Source organism: Pelobates fuscus, chromosome 13, assembly GCF_036172605.1.
Source record: "Pelobates fuscus isolate aPelFus1 chromosome 13, aPelFus1.pri, whole genome shotgun sequence".
Taxonomy (NCBI): domain Eukaryota; kingdom Metazoa; phylum Chordata; class Amphibia; order Anura; family Pelobatidae; genus Pelobates; species Pelobates fuscus.
The window spans coordinates 111,603,400-111,622,004 of record NC_086329.1 but is presented as its reverse complement, the minus strand read 5'-3'; the positions used below and the strand labels follow the sequence as shown (position 1 = coordinate 111,622,004).

At 44.9% G+C, this 18,605-nt stretch overlaps 1 protein-coding gene across 1 annotated transcript in view; it reads left to right on the top strand.

Moving 5' to 3' along the window:
• LOC134582718 (vomeronasal type-2 receptor 26-like) overlaps positions 1 to 18,605 on the top strand; it is a 72,369-nt gene that overhangs the window by 23,819 nt on the left and 29,945 nt on the right. Inside the window, exons 3-4 of the mRNA XM_063439360.1 lie at positions 6,567 to 6,864; positions 10,115 to 10,913. Coding sequence (XP_063295430.1) covers positions 6,567 to 6,864; positions 10,115 to 10,913 — 1,097 coding nt within the window. The remainder of the gene's footprint in view (positions 1 to 6,566; positions 6,865 to 10,114; positions 10,914 to 18,605) is intronic.

Sequence of the window (18,605 nt, the reverse complement as noted above, 5' to 3'; positions counted from 1 at the left end):
CTTCCCTCATGAAGCTCAGCAACACCCACCAAAGTACCTCACTTGCGTCCCAATATCCTGGCGTACTGGTAGTCACAGCCAGGATAATCAAGGCGAGGGGGAGCCCTTCAGTTTACGTTGCTCACTCCACGCGGCCACCCATAGTCCCGCCTCACGATGCCAATGTCTCACGTCGTACACCCCGAAACAATCCACCATGATGTCATTTTGGTGCCAAAATCAAGTAATCTGAGGCCTATATGAAGCCAGTGTTGTGAGGTACATGCTTTTATCCACTTGAGAAAGCCCTAAGGGGAGAAAAGTATTGTGGTATTTAATTGCTATATTTTATTAAAGGTATTTTGGCCATTTTCAACTTGTGAGTCAGCCATTTTACTCTTTTATTTATTTTTAACTTTATTTTTTTTCCAGTGAGAATATTACTCTAAAGACTCCTTGGTGGGGATTATACCACTCAAGCTTTAACCATTGAGCAGTTTGCCTACTCAATAAAATGTGAGTAACCACTTGGAACTTGCCTAGGCAGCGAGCCTGCATAGTGGGGCTGATGGTAGCACCATTAGCATGGAGGGAGACATAAATGGGAGTAGCAACACTTGAGGGAGGAAAGACCAGAAGTTCTGTTTTGGGCAAGTTGAGCTTAAGGAAGTGGGCAACCATCTAGTTAGAAATAGCAGAGAGACAGTCAGAGACACTAGTCAAGAGGGACAGGGAGAGATCAGGGGAGGACAGATAGATGCATGTGTCATCCACAAAGAAGTGATATTGGAAACCAAAGGAGCTGATGAGTTTACCAAGGGAGGCAGTATAAATTGAGAAAAGTAGGGGACCGAGGACTGAACATTGGCGGACACCAAGAAAGAGGAATTGGGGGGAAGAGGCAAGCCAGAAAAAGAAACACCAAAGGAGTGCTGGGAAAGGTAGGAGGAGCACCAGGAGAGAGCAATATCTTATAGACCGAGATTACAGAGGATGAACAGATAGAATAGTGACCATGAGATTTTGCAATGAGTAGATCATTGGATACTTTGGTCAGAGTCGTTTCCACAGAGTGCTGAGCATAGAAAACAGACTGAAGCTAGTCGAGCAGAGAGTTAGACTTTAAGAAGTCTGTCAATCTCACATACACAAGTATTTCAAGGATCTTAGACGGTAGCCAGATAGGGCAGTAGTTGGACTGGGAGTTAGGGTCAAGGTTGGGCTTTGTTAGAATCAGAGCTATTGTTGCATGTTTAAAGGGTGATGGAAATATGCCAAAGGAGAAGTAGAGATTGAGATTTTTAGTGAGAGGTAAAGTAAGAGAAGGAGACATATTATGGATGAGATGCAAGGGAATAGGATCAAGGGAGCAGGTGGTGGGGCAGGAGGACCAGAGCAGAGCAGAACCCTCTTCCACTGTAGCGAGTGCAAATGAACATAGAACTGCAGAGGGAGTGAGGTTGGAGGAAGAATTGTGAGGGGAATGAGAGAGATGAGAGTTCTCTTCCCTGATTGTAGATATCTTGTCAGTGAAGTGAGTTGCAAAGTTTGTGGCCGTTAAGTTGGTAAGAGGAGGAGGAGTAACAGGGCGAAGAAGAGCGTTCAAAAGTGTGAAATAGGGGGGCAGGGCCCTAATGGACTTGTACACTGTTTGTCAACGAGTGGGCAACTTCAGCTAAGCACGCTGACCCGGGACAGCGAGTACACACTGTGACTAAAGTAACCTCGCCACTGGTTCTTGGAGGGGCCTGCTTGCAAGACTCTTGACCCAGGACTATGGCCCATGTATTAGACCATGGTTCAGGACTGTGGAAAGGCTTTGTTTGTGCCTTTTTACCCTCTATGGTTCGGTATGTGGCACTTACTGAACAGATTAAACTAATGCTGTTCGTATACCGAATGAACTGTCGAATGGACCGACCACACACAATAATCGTGTGCTGCTTATTATTACCCTTATTGACCTCCCTGACTTATGTTAACCGCAACATTCTAAGTGGTTAGCTGGGTGGCCATCGTTCATATGTATGAACATGTGGCAGTGGCCATCTTTAGCGGCAAACACATACAGCAGTGTTTGGATGTCGAGTGCATGGAACTATAATCGGACAGTCAATGGCGCAAACACTGTTGGGACCTCCATCTCTTCGTACATTTGACTGGATTCCCTTGAGAAGAGTGGCGTTCGATGGAAACACACTCCCGAACAATAGACACAGACTAAGTATACATACGAATTGGTTACATTCATATTTCTGTTATAATGTAAACTGCCAAACTAGACCGACCGGAAGCCCTGATTCTATGGAACTATTTTGGGCATGGGACCATGCGTGCGGTTGGTCAAAATAAGACTTCCACGAAATTCCAGAACCCCTGAACCGATCTGGGTGATTTTTGGATATGTTGTTAACCCAGATTGGGGCTATCAGGGTATATAACTTTTGTAGGGGTTTGTGTGTTTTGAAGGTATTTTTGGGGTTTAGAAAAAAAATTAGTTTTTTTGTGCCTGGAGATAATTTAGTTACTACAGTATCTGACTCAATTATCTCCCAGGCATAGGGAAGGGATTGTATAATTATGTATGGGAGTGTCCTGGACCTGGGGGCCAATGTCATTGGTTTGTGTACTTTTGTTGCAGGTTACCATCAGGTCTAGGGGGAGTGCCCTTGCATTGTGGCTACCAAGTGTCATCTCATGTGTGGGGGAAACAGCTGTATCTGCTCTAGGGATTGCTATATCACGATACTCCCCTGGGTTATAATCATATAGCTCTTGTAAGAGCAGCTGGCTACACTCTCTGGAGTAGGAGAGGTTCACCCACTGGAGCTGGATCTTGGTCTTGGGTCCAGGGTGGATGGAGGACGGAGTGTTCCCAGCCAAGCTGTAACGCTGGAAGTGGGAACTACAGTGTTGATTGTGTCTGGCGAAGTGCTCGGTCAGCACTAGGAGCATCAATTGGCAAAGGCACCCGGTCGGTCCACTTGAATAGCAGCCAAGCACCTGGGAGAGACGGCCACTCTCCCGGGATGACGCAAGCCCCCAACAAGTCTGCTTTGGAGCCCTGAGACCCCCCCCCCCCCTTTGGAGCGGTGGGGGTTATCCCAGTTCGCTCTGGGAACACATAACTACCCACTACAAGGGAATCTCCCACTCACCAGCCTAACTCATGGCGTTCCCAAAACGAGAGCACAAGCTCACCCAATCCTGAAGACAGAGTTTCAAGGCCTGTTTCGACAACATCTTCCGGGAATTCTGGGCTAAAATATGAAGCAGATCCCCAGCCTCTACTCCACATGATAAACCTGCCACCCAAGCTGCTGAGCCAAGAGTGCGACCACGTTCTGGAATGGAGAGTCACGGGGGAAACTCCCCACCTAAACTCCCCACATTCCTGACGGACTTTCCGGAGGGTCACCTGATGCCGGGCCCGGGAACCCGCTAAGATCTTACGGAGGATCCGCAGACCTGCTGCAATGCACCCTCACAAGACCTGGACTTCAGAGGGCAACAAACCCAAGGGCAGAGGCATGTATGAAGTTCGCACACCAGTTATGCACAGTCTGGAACCGGACTGTAAAGTGCGGCCAAAGCGAGGTGTGGGGTGAATCCCTGAGGATAGAGACTCTGCTCTGTAGCTATTAATTGAAGTTTATCCTGTTTATAGTGCAGGGATCTCCATATAATGAACACAATTACAACTACTTATGACAAGTACCCGGTGACATTACAACATTCCGGTACATGGTAGCATATTCTATTGTACTAGCACTAGCCTAGTGTACTTAATAATTAGAAACTACCATGTTATTTATTATATTTTACGCAGCACATCAGTTAACCTTCCTGTCAGGAATTCCCTCATCTGAATGCCTTTTTTGGGTTATAGACATACCCTGACATGTTTACCTAATATCTTAATCAGTCACTCTTGCCTGGACACTGTCTCTAAGCTGTGGGCATTGGCCACATTCTGGTTTATAGTATATTACCCCTGCTCGGTTCGGCACACTTGCTCCCATACCTTTAATACTCTCCTCAACATCAGTGAGCCCAATGTGAAAACAGCTGGGGATTCCCCTTGTAGACTCAGCACGGGTAGTCGCCAGACTTAGCCTGATACTTATCTCCCACCTAGTCTAGCATATATGTCCGTGAGGAAGCAGTTATTTAAACTAAGCATGCCACTCTACTGTTTTAAAGTGTTTATATTTTTATTTTTATTTCATAGGTCTAGACCTTCTTGCAGATAGTTAAATGTTATATGCTCATTCAACCTAGACATACCTGACTAGCATGTTATAACCTACATTTAACAAACAAAAAATGTGCAAGAAATCTGAATGCCATGACATTGTCATAAAATGTTTGTTACTACTTGGGTTTGCGCTGCTGGTGTGGCGTGGCAAACTTGCTGTGTTTACTATTTACACAATAAAATATTGATTGACAAAAAAAAAAGTGTGTAATAGTCGTTTGGGTTCACGGGAGAGTGTGTTTATGAGGGTTTTGAAGTAATTTTCTTTTGCAGAGGAAAGAGCCAAGCTATTAGAGCGCAGCATAAATTTATAGTAGAGAAAGTCAGATGCGGAGTGAGACTTTCTCCAACAATGTTCAGCAGTTCTGAAACGGTAATGGGACTGGAAAGTTTGGAAATCATCTGTGGAAGAAATATATGTGAGGCCTGCAATAAAGCTGAGGGAGGGGGTTATGCATCTAAGCACAGAGATGGTTATTCAAACAAAAACACAATCATTTATCAACATGTATGACCCCCTAGGCCAAAAGTATCAACAATGTGGGGAAATACATTTTTTGTTAAATAATTATTGGATTATTCAAATCCCCACCCCCTATGTACACTATATATATATATATATAATCCTTTGAGGTTGTAACATCACTGCAGATTTGGGATTTCTGTGGGAAAAGCAAGTCTTATGGCTTGACTGGTGTGCAGATGTGCATTGGATCTTGTACAATCTACAACCCCTGTACACAAACATACACACTATATCCCTGTTACGACACTCACCGCCAGGGGAACGAAGCCACCGTTTAGTAGATAACCCCCTCTCTCCAGAAATGCAGTTTTAGTCCAGCCGATCGTCAAACTCCCGAACGGAGCGTACGAACACGGCAACTCCCGATCAGCAATCCATCCGAAATCCTTTCACAGCTAGAAATAAACGAAAACGCTGTCCCAATAGTAAATCCCTCCACAAACGAGACCAAGCTCCGTCTTGAAGGTCAAACAGGAATGTGTTTAATGGGGGCTACCTGCCCGGTATTTATGCGGGTCTCCACAAGGTGGACACTCCCCTAGGGGACCTTGTGGAAGACTGTAAAACATATTGGACAGTAGCCAATCGCAGTGGCTTCAATATAAGACCTTCCCATTTTACCCATAAATCCTTCTTCTCTATCCCGGAGATAATTAGGAAGAAACCTAATTATCTCCAAGGATAGAGACCATCGCCATTTTAAAACATAATAAGAAAAATACAATAAAATACATAAAGTCAGAAATACCGATTGTATGTGTTTCGTGTAACGTATCCCCAGATAGCCTGGATTTGAGTGCATATTCCTACCGAATAGCGCTCAGATCCGATGTACATAGTTCGATCGCCATGGAGTCAAAGTCTTCCACAAGTCCTTCAATATACGAATGACTCCATGGGACGGCTATCTGAGTAAAGTCCATAACGAAGGAAAGAAACTCCCGAACTGACCGAACTGACCGTGTTCGTACGCCTCAACGAAATAGAAGGCGGGCAGCAGCTTCCAGCGGTGTTCGGCAGATAAGGTATCCGTTTTTAGTTCCATAGGTTTTGCACCGAACACCACTGATTCTCCTCATGTCCCAAAATGGTCGCCGCCTCGTGGTCGGCATACGAACGACGACCACCCGTACGAATGGAATGGAGGGGTGTCTGCGGTTAACCGCAACGTTCTAATTGAGGTCAATGAGTTAACGAGCAGCACACTCCTCTCCTGGGTGGCCGTTTGTTCGGTAGTTTCAATCGGTATTAGGGGAAGCATACGAACAAGGGCATACGGACAGGAAATCCACGAAATCAAGGCAAACAGACGAACCAGCAATATAAGTCTATACAGATGATTTTGTCACAATCCCCTAGACACAAACTATACAGACCATCTAAAACATTGTGAGATACGGATACAGTACATGTGCGCATAACTTCAGGGGTAATACTAATAAGAAAACTTATAAATGGCTAGCCCACCCAGAAAGGAGGTGGGGGCATCCACTGAAGGTACTTGTCAGCTTGTTATCAAGCATGCCAGGCTAACAGACAGCCTCTTCACCAGCACCCACCACACAGGACCCATGCTAATATTTTGTCCCAATCTGTCGCAAATGTCTCATGTATGAGTGGCTAATTTATCTGTCTCGTTAAGTCTGTGTGGCTGCTTTTCTATGTCTGAAAGTGAAGCTCTACGTTTGCTTGTGGTTAATCGGCAATGCTATGCCTATAGCTGTTTCAAATTTAAAGGCATCACTGCAAATTATGTATGCATCAATGTAGAATTTATTTTACTAAAATCTATTTTCCCTTTAGGATAAATCTAATGTCCTACCAGAATTTGGTGGCCTTTGTATTTGCAATTTCTGAGATAAATGAGAATCTGGAAATTCTTCCTAATATAACTCTTGGATTCTACACAGCTGATCCTTGTTTTAGTGAAAAACAAGCAGTAAAGGGAATACTTAACATCATTTCAACAGAAAAATACTCCACACTTATACCTAACTATAGCTGCGGAACATTACAGAAGCTGGTGGGATTCGTGGATGGGAAATCTTCTCAAGTGACTCTCCTGCTGGCCAGAATGTTTGGTACTTACAAGATTCCACAGGTAAAATACAATAAGATAGGAGGCAATGTATGCTCGGCCTTATCGCATGTCTACAAAAGGCCAAGCTTTAGTTTGTTATGTACTTAAGGACACAAGCAGTTTTGGCATTTGTGTTATGTATGTGTTTAACAGCTATTTCCATATTTTACATTTATTACACCAACACATATTATATAATGTTTTTTAAAGGAGTAACACAATACCCATAATGTCTGACTTTGCCATTATCTTGTGAAGTTACACCATTTTAGTTTCTACTGTTAGAATGTTGATAAATACATTTGATGGATTTGTGTCTCATTTTAGGCAGCTGGTGGCTCTAAACAATAAGGAGGGGTGGGCCTATTGCTCTCTTTCTAAAAATGACCACCCCCTGGTGACTTGGAATCACCAAGCCCCTAGTCACCCACCCATAAAAATACCCTAACGTATCTCCCCTAGCATAATAGTGAGCGGGGGGCTTACGCAATTCTAAGACACTGAACGTCCATAGGAAAGCATTGAGTAATGCTTTTCTATGGGCGGTTTGAATGCGTGCGCGGCTCTTGCCGCGCATGCGCATTCGGAGCTGAGAGGCGGAGGGATCCCAAGCGCCATGGGAGTCCGGCACTGGAGAAAGGTAAGTGCTGAAGACACACACACACACTCTGACGAACAGACGCATACACACTAGCTAACAGACACACACATTTACTGACAGAGACACACTCAGCGACAGACATACATACACACTCACTTACAAAATATACACTTCCACTGACAAACACACACTCACTAACAGACATCAAACATACTCACTAACACACGCACAGACACACTCACTAGCAGACACACACTCAGCAGACACACGCACTCTAACACTCACACTAACACACACCAACACTCACACTGACACACTCACACACACACTAACACACACACACTAACACTCACTCACACTAACACTTACACTAACACTCACACTAACACACACACTAACACACACTAACTAACACACACACTAACACACTAACACACACACTAACACTCACACACTAACACTCCCACTCACACATTTTTTTTTAAATTTAATCCCCCCAGCCTTACCTTTTGGAGTGCTGAGGGGATTCCCTGGAGTCCAGTGGTGCTACTGGGCTCCTGGGCGGCTGGTCACTGGGCGGGTGGGCAGGCAGGCCGGCGCGCGAGGGAGCACTCTCCCCTGAGTGCTTCCTCTTCAGCTCCCTCGCGCACCGCGTAGGGATGCCGGCGTCATCTTCCGGCCCCGGTATCAGTGCGGTGCGCGAGGGAACTGAAGAGGAAGCACTCAGGGGAGAGTGCTCCCTCACGCGCCGGCCTGCCCGCCGGGTTTCAGCAGGGCCAGCCTCGGGGGGGCCTGAGGTGGTCAACTCCTTATCCCCCCAAGAGAAGAGGCTGGCCACAGTGCATACATACCGGGTCGCAGGGGCGGCCGGGCCCCCTAGTATGTACACCACTGCATCTATCTATCTCTGCATAGAATTAACTTGTAGGGTGGGACAACCAAATGCCCAAGTCTAGTTTAACTCCAAGAAATTGACTTGCTAAGTATCCAAACATTGTGTACATTTTTAAAAGACATCAAAAATGAATTAAGATCCTGTTCGCCTCCATTCCACACCAAGAGGAGATAGTCAATACGTTTGTGGGGATTAATTTAATTTTTTTTTTTAAATGGCACAATTCCCACATGCAAATTTACTTCCTGTTGCATTACTTCCCTCCGCCGACCCACACAGACCCTCTCCTGCCGCGCAGCACACCGAAGGATACTCACCTCCCTCGATCCTTGCAGACTTCCTCCTGCCACGTGGTTTGACAGAACTACGCAGCCGCGCAGCAGGACGTCTATATATATATATATACAAAAATAGAAAAATAGGAGCTGCACTCACGGTCTTAGTATCAAAGTAGAAAAATAATTTATTCCATGTGTCACAAACGACGTTTCGGTCCGCTCAGGGACCTTCCTCAGGATAAAGTGAACCCTTTATCCTGAGGAAGTTCCCTGAGCGGACCGAAACGTTGTTTGTGACACATGGAATAAATTATTTTTCTACTTTGATACTAAGACTGTGAGTGCAGCTCCTATTTTTCTATTTTTGTATACACTATCGAATCCTTAAAGGAACTGGCACCTGGCAACTGCATTGAGCAAACTTTACTTAAAAACTTTAAAAGCGTGAGTGCAAGGATATTGTCTATATGTATGTATATATATATATATATATATATATATATATATATATATCACTCTTAAAGTGACCACGTCATCATTGTGATCCTAATCTGTTTTGGATCGCAGTGATGACGTGGACCTATCAGAACATAGGTAGGTCTATTTAAGGCTTTTCTTGACCCCGGCTTTGTATTTGACTTGTGTTCTCTGGTACCCTGACCTCAGATTCGTATTTGACTCGTGGTTTATGGAATCCTGACACGGCTTTGTCTTGACTCTGAGTATTCCTGTTATACCTGTCATTGATTTATTCTTGACTCTGTTTCTTGTTGTATTAATACGCAAGTCTGGACATTCTAAGGCTCAGTAATAAATCTTTCGGATTCCACCTTTTGTGGTTTCCACTTTCCGGCATGTTTGGGTACGACTCCCGTGACCGTTCCCCATAGCACTGCCACACCATTGGAGTTAGTACTGTCCATAGGAAAAAAAATAATTGTGAGTTAATAAGAAAAATAAACAATCAATTATAAATTACTGTAATTCACTAGAAAATATAGAAAACTTAGCTGTCAACGTAAAGGGTACCTTTTTCCTGTTTTTTTTTTTTTTAATTTATTCTGTAGTCACTTGATATATCCGTTCTGGAACCTTACAATGCCTCGGAGTTCTGGTTTCTGCCAGCATTTATATAAATAATCCAACAGTTTTAAAAAGTCTGGCATGAACATTAAAAGAACAGTCAAACATACATCTGAAAATTTTGAATAGACATAAAAAACAGGCATTGTAAAAAATCCCCCTGATACACCTAAGCCAATAGCAATAGAGAGAAGAGACAGGAAGACCTTTTGATAGGAGCTAGGGCACTAAAGCTATACTTGTGACATATATTCATACAACCTCCTATTGAATAGCAGAGAGAATAACTAATTTTGTATTAACTTGTCTTGCACTTTAATATGTATTTATATTGTTCACCATTCACAGTGTTCATTTCTTTTCAAATTATTAACAAACATAATTATATTTTATTCATATTATATTAATTTTCAGATTAGCTACTCCTCTTTGGATCCCATCCTAAGTGATAAAGTCCAGTTTCCATCTTTCTACCGCACTGTCCCCAATGAGAATGTCCAATACAAGGCAATAGTCAAGTTGTTAAGATATTTTGGCTGGTCCTGGGTCGGAATGTTGGTTTCCAATAACGAGTCTGGGTTGAAGGCCAGTCAAGTGATTCAGGAAGAGCTCTCTCTACATGGATACTGTATTGCCTTCTTGGAATTTCTCCCATATCGTAGCCAAATAGATGATGCATTTATAGCAAGAATTGCTCACATTTTGAAAACCTCCAAAGCCAATGTTATTGTTATTTATGCAGACCGAGACTATATATTTGAATTACAAGTCACACTGTTCATGAATCCCAGCCCTGAGAAGATCTGGATAATTTCCTCCCAGTGGAACTTATCTGAAGGAGTTGATTTTTATTTCCTATCATTTGAGCCATTCAACGGCAGTTTGTCTTTCACGATTCATACAAAAACAAGTCCAAACTTTGAAGATTTCTCTCAAAATGTTAATCCTGTCAGTTATCCAAATGATTTCTATATTGATCGTGTATGGATGGAGCTTTATGACTGCAATTATATAAGAAAGAGTGGTGACTTTGAATTATGCATGGGCAATGAGACAATCCAATCTAAAGAATACAGAAATATCCATAAATACATGTCTCAATACAGTTATAGTATATACAACGCAGTATATGCTTTGGCACATGCTTTGCATGAATTGACCTCTGAATTCAATAAGGAGCAAATTATAAATGAGATCCAAGCATGGAAGGTGAGTGTGAAAATATAACCAATTGGATTAGATTAGATTAAAACTTGTACATTTGTTTTTATTTGTAACCATATGCCGTATTTCTGTAAAACATTTTGAAAATTATGTTATAGGACTTGGTGTCCTGCCCCACCTTTGGCAGCAGTTGGGGCGCTAATTATAATATTCAGAGGGGAGGACACAGTCTCCCCCCCGCCCCCCAGCACCCACCAAAGGGCACCTGACGGGAGCTCTAATTAAATAAGGGAGGTGTACATGCCATTGTCCACTGCTCCAAATGATGGGATGCCTGTCCTCTCTTAATAACAAAATGTCTTCCGAAAAAAAATAAAAAACACGTCACAATATAATTAATTAATTTTCACCAATGGGGGGCTCCAGACAGACTAAACTGTGAAAGTGGGAAAAGCCCTTAGAAAGGTTGTTGCAAAGCTTACAATATGAGTAAGTGTACTACACTATATAATATGAGTAATGTGAATTACCCACCGGCCACATAATTAACAATCGCATCGCCAAGGTTTTTTTTTTTAATTATTAGCTGCTGAATTTCAGGCTGAAATTCGGACCAAATTCAGGATTATTTGGGGCCTGAATTATAAAATGTGGACTTTGTTGAATTGTGTGACTCTACAAATGTCCCCATACAAAGCTATTCGATTTGATTTGATAAGGGACCATTGAACTTCAGTGACGGACACATACAGAGTTAAAGCTCTTTAGAGATGCAATTTCTCCTTGTTAGTAGAGCATCATTTATTGGTTGAATAATTTCAATTCTGTGCATATTGTACGTGTGGCATTAGCACAAATAACAAGTAACACTTGTCCAGTGGCACTGCCCTCCCTCTGTGCTGCCCAAGTCCTCCTGTCAATCTATCCTTAGAATGTAAAGACATCGGCGACGGAGGATCAGGCTGCGGGGAGAACTTGGCCTCAGCCTGGGATTACAGGTAAGGTTTTGCTATCTTTGATTTTGGAGTATCCCTTTAATCCAATTTAAAACAAATATGAAGTTTATTTACTAACGATTTAATTCTAGCAAATTAAAAACAAGCAATACTAGGTAACAGCAGCCAAGCTGGGTTTGAATATTTCCAAGACCACATATTTTAGCCTTGTCTTGTCTATTGGCTTTCTAGTCACTACAAATTCGAGTTTAGAGAATAAGTCTCATTATTAGTGGTTAATACTAACACCGTTAACATTACAGTTTACTGGAACGCACTTCACCAAATTCAAATAAATCTTAACCTGCACGATTACAATGAGAGTGATGAGAGTTGCAGAAAATTGAGAAAAAGTGTATTGATACACTATAATATAGTATGAGTTATACATGCTACCATTTATTGGCAATGCTTTATGGGAGTGGGAGTATTTGGGTTAAATTCCTTTTCCAGCAATACAAGCTGATAATCACATGGGGGAATTTTACATGTGAGCGGGTTTTCCCAATAGGAATTCACTTTTGATGTTGTTTCAAAGTATTTTTAAAACCCTGGCAAATGATTTGCGTATTAGATATTATGAGCACAAACACGGGTTGATATGCTGTATACATAGAGGCATACTGGCAGAGGGAGTGCAGCACTAGGCTCCGCCAATCACACTTTAGGCTATGCGCCTTGCATTAGGCTCCGCCCATCACACTGGTGAAGTGGTGCTGTTCCGCAGAGCGACTGACCCGTGCGTGCTCCAGCTGAAATTCCACTATTGAATGCTGCTGCTCGCACAGTCTCTACAGAGTTCCACCTTGTGGGCACGTCGCATATGAGGCAGGGAGCAGGAAGGTCAAAGTTACGCTGCAGCGCAGACAGGCGAGCAGCAGCAGTGTGAAAATGACGAAAGCGCGCACAGCCTCTTCAGTGAATGTAACACCCTGTTCCAAGTTGAGGATCAGTCTGGTGATGGCTTCTGGCACCCAGTGCTCTTTTTACTGAAGCTGCATCAGGGTCCTGGTATGTGGCCTCACAAACGCTGGTGCACCCTGCAACAGACCCTGCTAATCCATTTCACACTGTGACTCCTAACTTCATCATCAGGCATACTGGGTCCCGGTCGTCCGACCACCGCCCAGACAGTGTCTGGATCCCGGTCACCGGGCTTCTGCCCTCAATGTGAAACTTCGAATGGCTCGTTAAATCTGGTACGAACCCGTACTTTGCAGTTCGGGTTCGCTCAACTCTATTATTTATCCTTTGATCGCGCCATTTGTTACTTGGATAAATGGTAATTCTCAAGCTAATACATGCCGATGAGTGCTAGGGGACGGCCGCTCAGCTTTTGCACCCTGCTCCCTCTTATGCTGTGCTTGTGCCTCTGTGTGACCACCGCCTCTTCCTCCAAACTGCACACGTCACTCGCATGACCTTGAGTCAATGTGGGGTCTAGGACCTCATCAGCCTCCACATCATCTTCCACCCACTCCTCAACCCTGGCCTCCTTGCCGGTCTGCACACTGCAGAAAGCCACAGCACTTGGCACCTGTGTTTTTCCAGCACGTAAACTCTGCAAAGGACATATGGAAATGGTTTTAGAAATGTATCCAGGCAACAGTTTTCCCTATAAACTGACCTCTCAGTCTGACTTGTGAGGGTATTGCCCCCGATATTGTTATATTGGTATTTGACGGTTCTATTTGACTGTCAGATATGAAGCGCAGGCCGCAAATGTAATGTAGCGGAGTAGTAGTATTATCCACGGTATCTCCGCTGGTAGACAGGATAAGCAAATCCCAAAACAGGCAAAATGCAGGTAGCGAAGTTACAATCCCTTCCTCCCAAGAACTAGACGACACATAGCTTGGAGGTCAACTGAGGTTTTTAATTACAGTCACAGTATTTATGTGGTTACAGACACACAGGGTTTCCCAAGTCCTAATGCAGGGTTTGTCCAGTAGGGGACTACATGGGGGACTGGGTTTTATACATATTTTACCCAGCATACATTGCTGTACCAAGGAGATACTCATCCCAGCATGCATTGCTAAGGGGAGTATCCCTTGGTACAGAGGAATACAGTTTTTATATTAAAATCCATAACTCATAACATAATATTTCTGTTATACAGCTTTTTAACCCTTCATTACATAGCTGGGACCTGGACGCACAGTTAAGTGAACTTGCGCCCAGATCCCAGCACAATTGACTGAACGCCGTTCAGTTTCCCTTATCAGGCTCAATTCGTTTAAACGATTGCCTGAACTGAGGGAATTAAACTAAAACGGTAAACTCTGAACGGCTTGGAAGTCCAGCAGGGCTTGTGCTGCCGAGTAGCCGATTTTAGTTCCAGGCACTCGACGACAAAACCCCGCTGGCTTTCCGCGAACAAAGATGACCGCCGCCTCATGGTCGGTACACGAATGGCGGCCACCCGCAACAAACCGCAATTAGCTGCGATACAATGTTGCAAAGTACTTAATTGGAGAAACACGGACGTCTATGGGTGGTCTCCCATTCGGTACTTAGCTTAACCCACGAACAGTGCGGGAATTCACTGTTCGTGGAGATGTAGATTTAACATTAGCGGTATTCATGTGTTTGAAACACACGAATGCCGCATACATGGTAACATACAAAGCATAGCAATAACATTACATTAGTCAGTTTAAATCCCAATTTACAGTCTCTGAGTGGCTGAATTTGCCACAATGCTCCCCCAGAACCAAGCCGGCATATACAGTCTGATCCCAACGGATCGGCTTGGGGATGTCCGGAGGAGTAGCCACAGATCACTTTTCAAGTTCAGTTTGTCTGGATAACCCGTCGGCATTGCCAGTTAGCTTTCCCGGGCAGTACTGGATTGTAAAGTCAAATGGCTGCAGCGCCAACCTCCAGCGCAGCAGCCTGGCATTGTCTCCTGACACCTGGTTCAGCCAGACCAACGGGTTGTGAGCTGTGAGTAGTGAAAATGTTTTTCCATATGGCTGCAGTTTCTTGAGGGCCCACACCACGGCAAGGCATTCCTTTTCGATGGCGGCGTAGCTTACTTCTCGGGGTAAAAGTTTTCTGCTTAAGCAAGCTACAGGATGCTACAGGATGCTCCGACCCGGTGGGTGGCTAATGGGGTATACCCGGGAAGGTTGGAAAAGGTGGCTCCCTTTTCCCTAATTAAACTTTGGGCCTGGGTTTGCTCCTGTGAATTCAAGCGCTCCCCTAACTGTACTGCGGCTAGATCCTCTTTTTGGGTTTCTCTGGCGAGAAGGTCTGGTAGTGGCAGGTTATCCGCATCCTCTGAGGCACATATTGCGGTCACCTCCTCCGTGCGCTCGTGGTAGGGATTCAGCATGTTTACATGGAGCATGCGTCTGCCCCCTGCCCCAGCGCATGGGCCAATTATATAGGTGGTATAGCAGATTTGCTCCACCACCTTGAATGGGCCCTGCCAGGAGGCCTGTAGCTTGTCAGTAGGGACGGGTCATAGGATTAGCACCTTCTGCCCGACCTGAAAGCTGCGGTCCCTGGCCCCCCTATCTAACCATCTGCGCTCTCTTTGCTGAGCCGCTTGGAGGTTGGTACGTACGGTCTGGGTTAACACCTCCAAGCAGTCTCGGAATTCCAGCACATAGGGTACAATAGGGGTACCATTAGTGGTCACTCCCCCCTCCCAGTGTTCTCTGATTAAATCTAGTGGGCCCCTCACCCTCCTTCCGAACAATAATTCAAAGGGAGAGAACCCAGTGGATTCTTGGGGAACTTCCCTGTAGGCGAACAGCAAGCTGGGTAAAAATCGTTCCCAGTCTTTCTGCGTGTCTATGAACGTCCGAATCATTTGTTTTAGCGTTCCGTTAAAACGTTCACAGAGACCATTAGACTGGGGGTGGTAGGGGGAGTTAAGGATGGATTTTACCCCACATACTTTCCAGAGCTGGTGAGTGACCTCTGCCGTTAATTGGGTGCCTCTATCCGAAATAATCTCCCGGGGCAATACCATGCGGGAGAATTTTCGCATAAGGGCATCCACTACGGTCTCGGCATGTACATTAGTTAAGGCCACTGCTTCGGGATATCTGATGGCGTAGTCCACTATGGTCAAGATGTACTTCTTGCCGGAAGGACTGGGTTTCTTCAGTGGTCCTATTATGTCCACCCCTACTCTACTAAGGGGTTCATCTATTATGGGTAGGGAGTGCAGTTTAGCTTTATATCTGTCTCCCCTTTTTCTGACCCTCTGGCAGGTATCACAGGTATTGCAATATTGTTTAATATCCTGTGAGATACCTGGCCAGAAGAAATTTTGAGTCAGTCGATGTTTGGTTTGGCTGATTCCTAAATGACCTGACAACGGTATGTCGTGCGCTATGCGCATTAACTCCTGCCTGTATTTCCGAGGCACAATTAACTGTTTTATGGGGATGGGAATAGATCCGGCTACTATCTTCTCGGTGTAACGGCACCCCCAGGCATAAAGATCTTCCCCTTCCAGAAATACAGGCACAGTTACTGCAGAACACCAAACTCCCGAACTGGATACAAAATAGCACTCCAACTCCTGAACTGGAACCTCACAAATAGCTGCTAGCAGACAAACAGGAAAAGCAGACGACCAGCTTACACTCCTGGCAATCAGTCTCTAACAGCATACAGTAAATCCCCCCAAGAACGAGACAAGGCTCCGTGTTGAGGGTCAAGCAGTGGTCTGTTTAATGGCACCAAAAGAACCTTCTTTTATGACAGTTTCCCTTAGGTAGGACCACCCACAGGGTGTTACAAAATAACCAATCATACACGTAGATTTCAGAAGACACTCCCAGCATTTACACACAAAATCCTCCCCTCTGCCTGTTATACAATTATGTTACACAATGGTTTAACATAATGATCACAGACAGTAAAAATACAGTTTTTCCACATACCCTCTAACTTTAAAACCAGACATCCAATCTCCATAAAAAGATACATATTTAAACTCAGCATACTTTAAACATAAACACTCTCAAAAATCATACCAATCCCCCCAGTAGATAAAAAGATAGCCGGAAGTCCTTTATGACCGGCCGCAAGCACATTTTCCTTCCCAAAACAGTATCATAGATTTGGGCTGTGCGGTTGGTGAATTTCCTGTAGAAAAACGGCTAAGTCCCATTCGAAGGCACGAACAGGTCAGTTCGTGCAAATAGCACATTAAAACAGGATGTTCGAATTGTCGAATGTACTTCGACTTTCACCGAAGTGTCGAAGTGGACGCGACGGTAAGGGTCAGCGGTGTTCGTGTATTTGAGTAGCCGATTTTAGTTCCACAGATTCTTTAGCATACACCGCTGACCGTGTTCGACTAAATTAAAATGGCCGCTGCCACGTGTTCCTTTGTCGAATGGTGGCCACTTCGAAGACTTTGACAACTTCGGCACTCCGGCTGCATCCGAAGTGCCATATAAAAAGTGCCAAACCTTCCCCAACAGTATTTAAAGGGCCAGAATGAGTGACATAAACTCTGGTATGGCCGAATACTGTTTTTAAAGGGCCCAATCTCCCAGGGCCATAGTCCAGAGGCAACAGGCGGGCAACCAGGCTCCTCCAATGCAATGTGGCGAGATTGGTCTTGTCACACTCGGCATACCGGTATAATAACCCTTTATCCCAAGCATATTTTTCTCCTTCTAGGCCTGCCTGGTTCTTGTGTATTCGGTCTTTATAAACCTGCAGGAAAGGATCTAGGGTGACCTCGCTAACAAATTCTAAAGGGCCATCCCAGGGTAGGACAGTGTGATCACTTACCTGAGCCTCAGAGTCGGTGGGTGGTGCCGTGGTGAGGTGAGCTCCCCCAAGTCATTTCCCAAAATAACATCTGCTGGTAAGTGTTGCATCATCCCCACCTCCACCTGCGCTGCCCCTGCTCCCCAATTCAAATGTATTTTGGCAGTGGGAACTTTGTAAATGGCTCCCCCTGCCATCCAGACTGCTATAAAATCCCCTGTGAGTTGTTCCTTTGGAACCAGATGATTCCAGACCAAAGTGATGGTGGCCCTGGAATCCCTCAGTCCTTCCATACGCTATCCTTCGATATGGACCACCTGTCTATGGCTTTGGCGGTTGTCCGATGCCGCTTGCACCGGGTCTACCTCGTGGAGCGTGCCTAGCGGTTCTTCCATCTGCATGGTGGTGGATGGCTGTACAAATGCTCCAGTCTGAAAGCAGTGTACGGCTGCTCTAGGAACAGGTGGTTGTCCTTGGTTGGGCCATGATGGTCGTGCCCTGTTCCAGGGACAATCTCTTTGTACGTGTCCCAGTTGGTTGCAGGTATGGCATCGGATGTGTGCCCAGTTGTTGTATCTGGGTTGGTACTGATTGTAGGCCCTCCCTGATCATGGGGGTCCACCACGGCAGGCCGGTGGGTGCTTGGCTGGGGAAATACCTTAGGTAGTGAGCGCTGTTTTCGCCTAGTGTCTTGGTGCTCGTCGGCTAGTTTAGCGGCGTCTTGTAAGGTACAGGGTTTACAGGGTTTACAGTCCCTTATCCAGTTCTGCATCTCTGTGGATAATCTCCGGTAAAATTGTTCTAATAGCAGTAGTTGCATGAGATCCTGCTTAGTGGTTGCTTGCGCTGCCTCAATCCACCCGGTGGCTGCTCTTTGTAGTCGATGTGCAAACTCAGCGTGAGAGTCCTTCTCCTGTTTTCTCAGGTCCTGGAATTGGAGTCGGTAGGCCTCGGGAGTAATGGCATACCAGGCGAGGATGGCTTGCTTTACTTTTTGG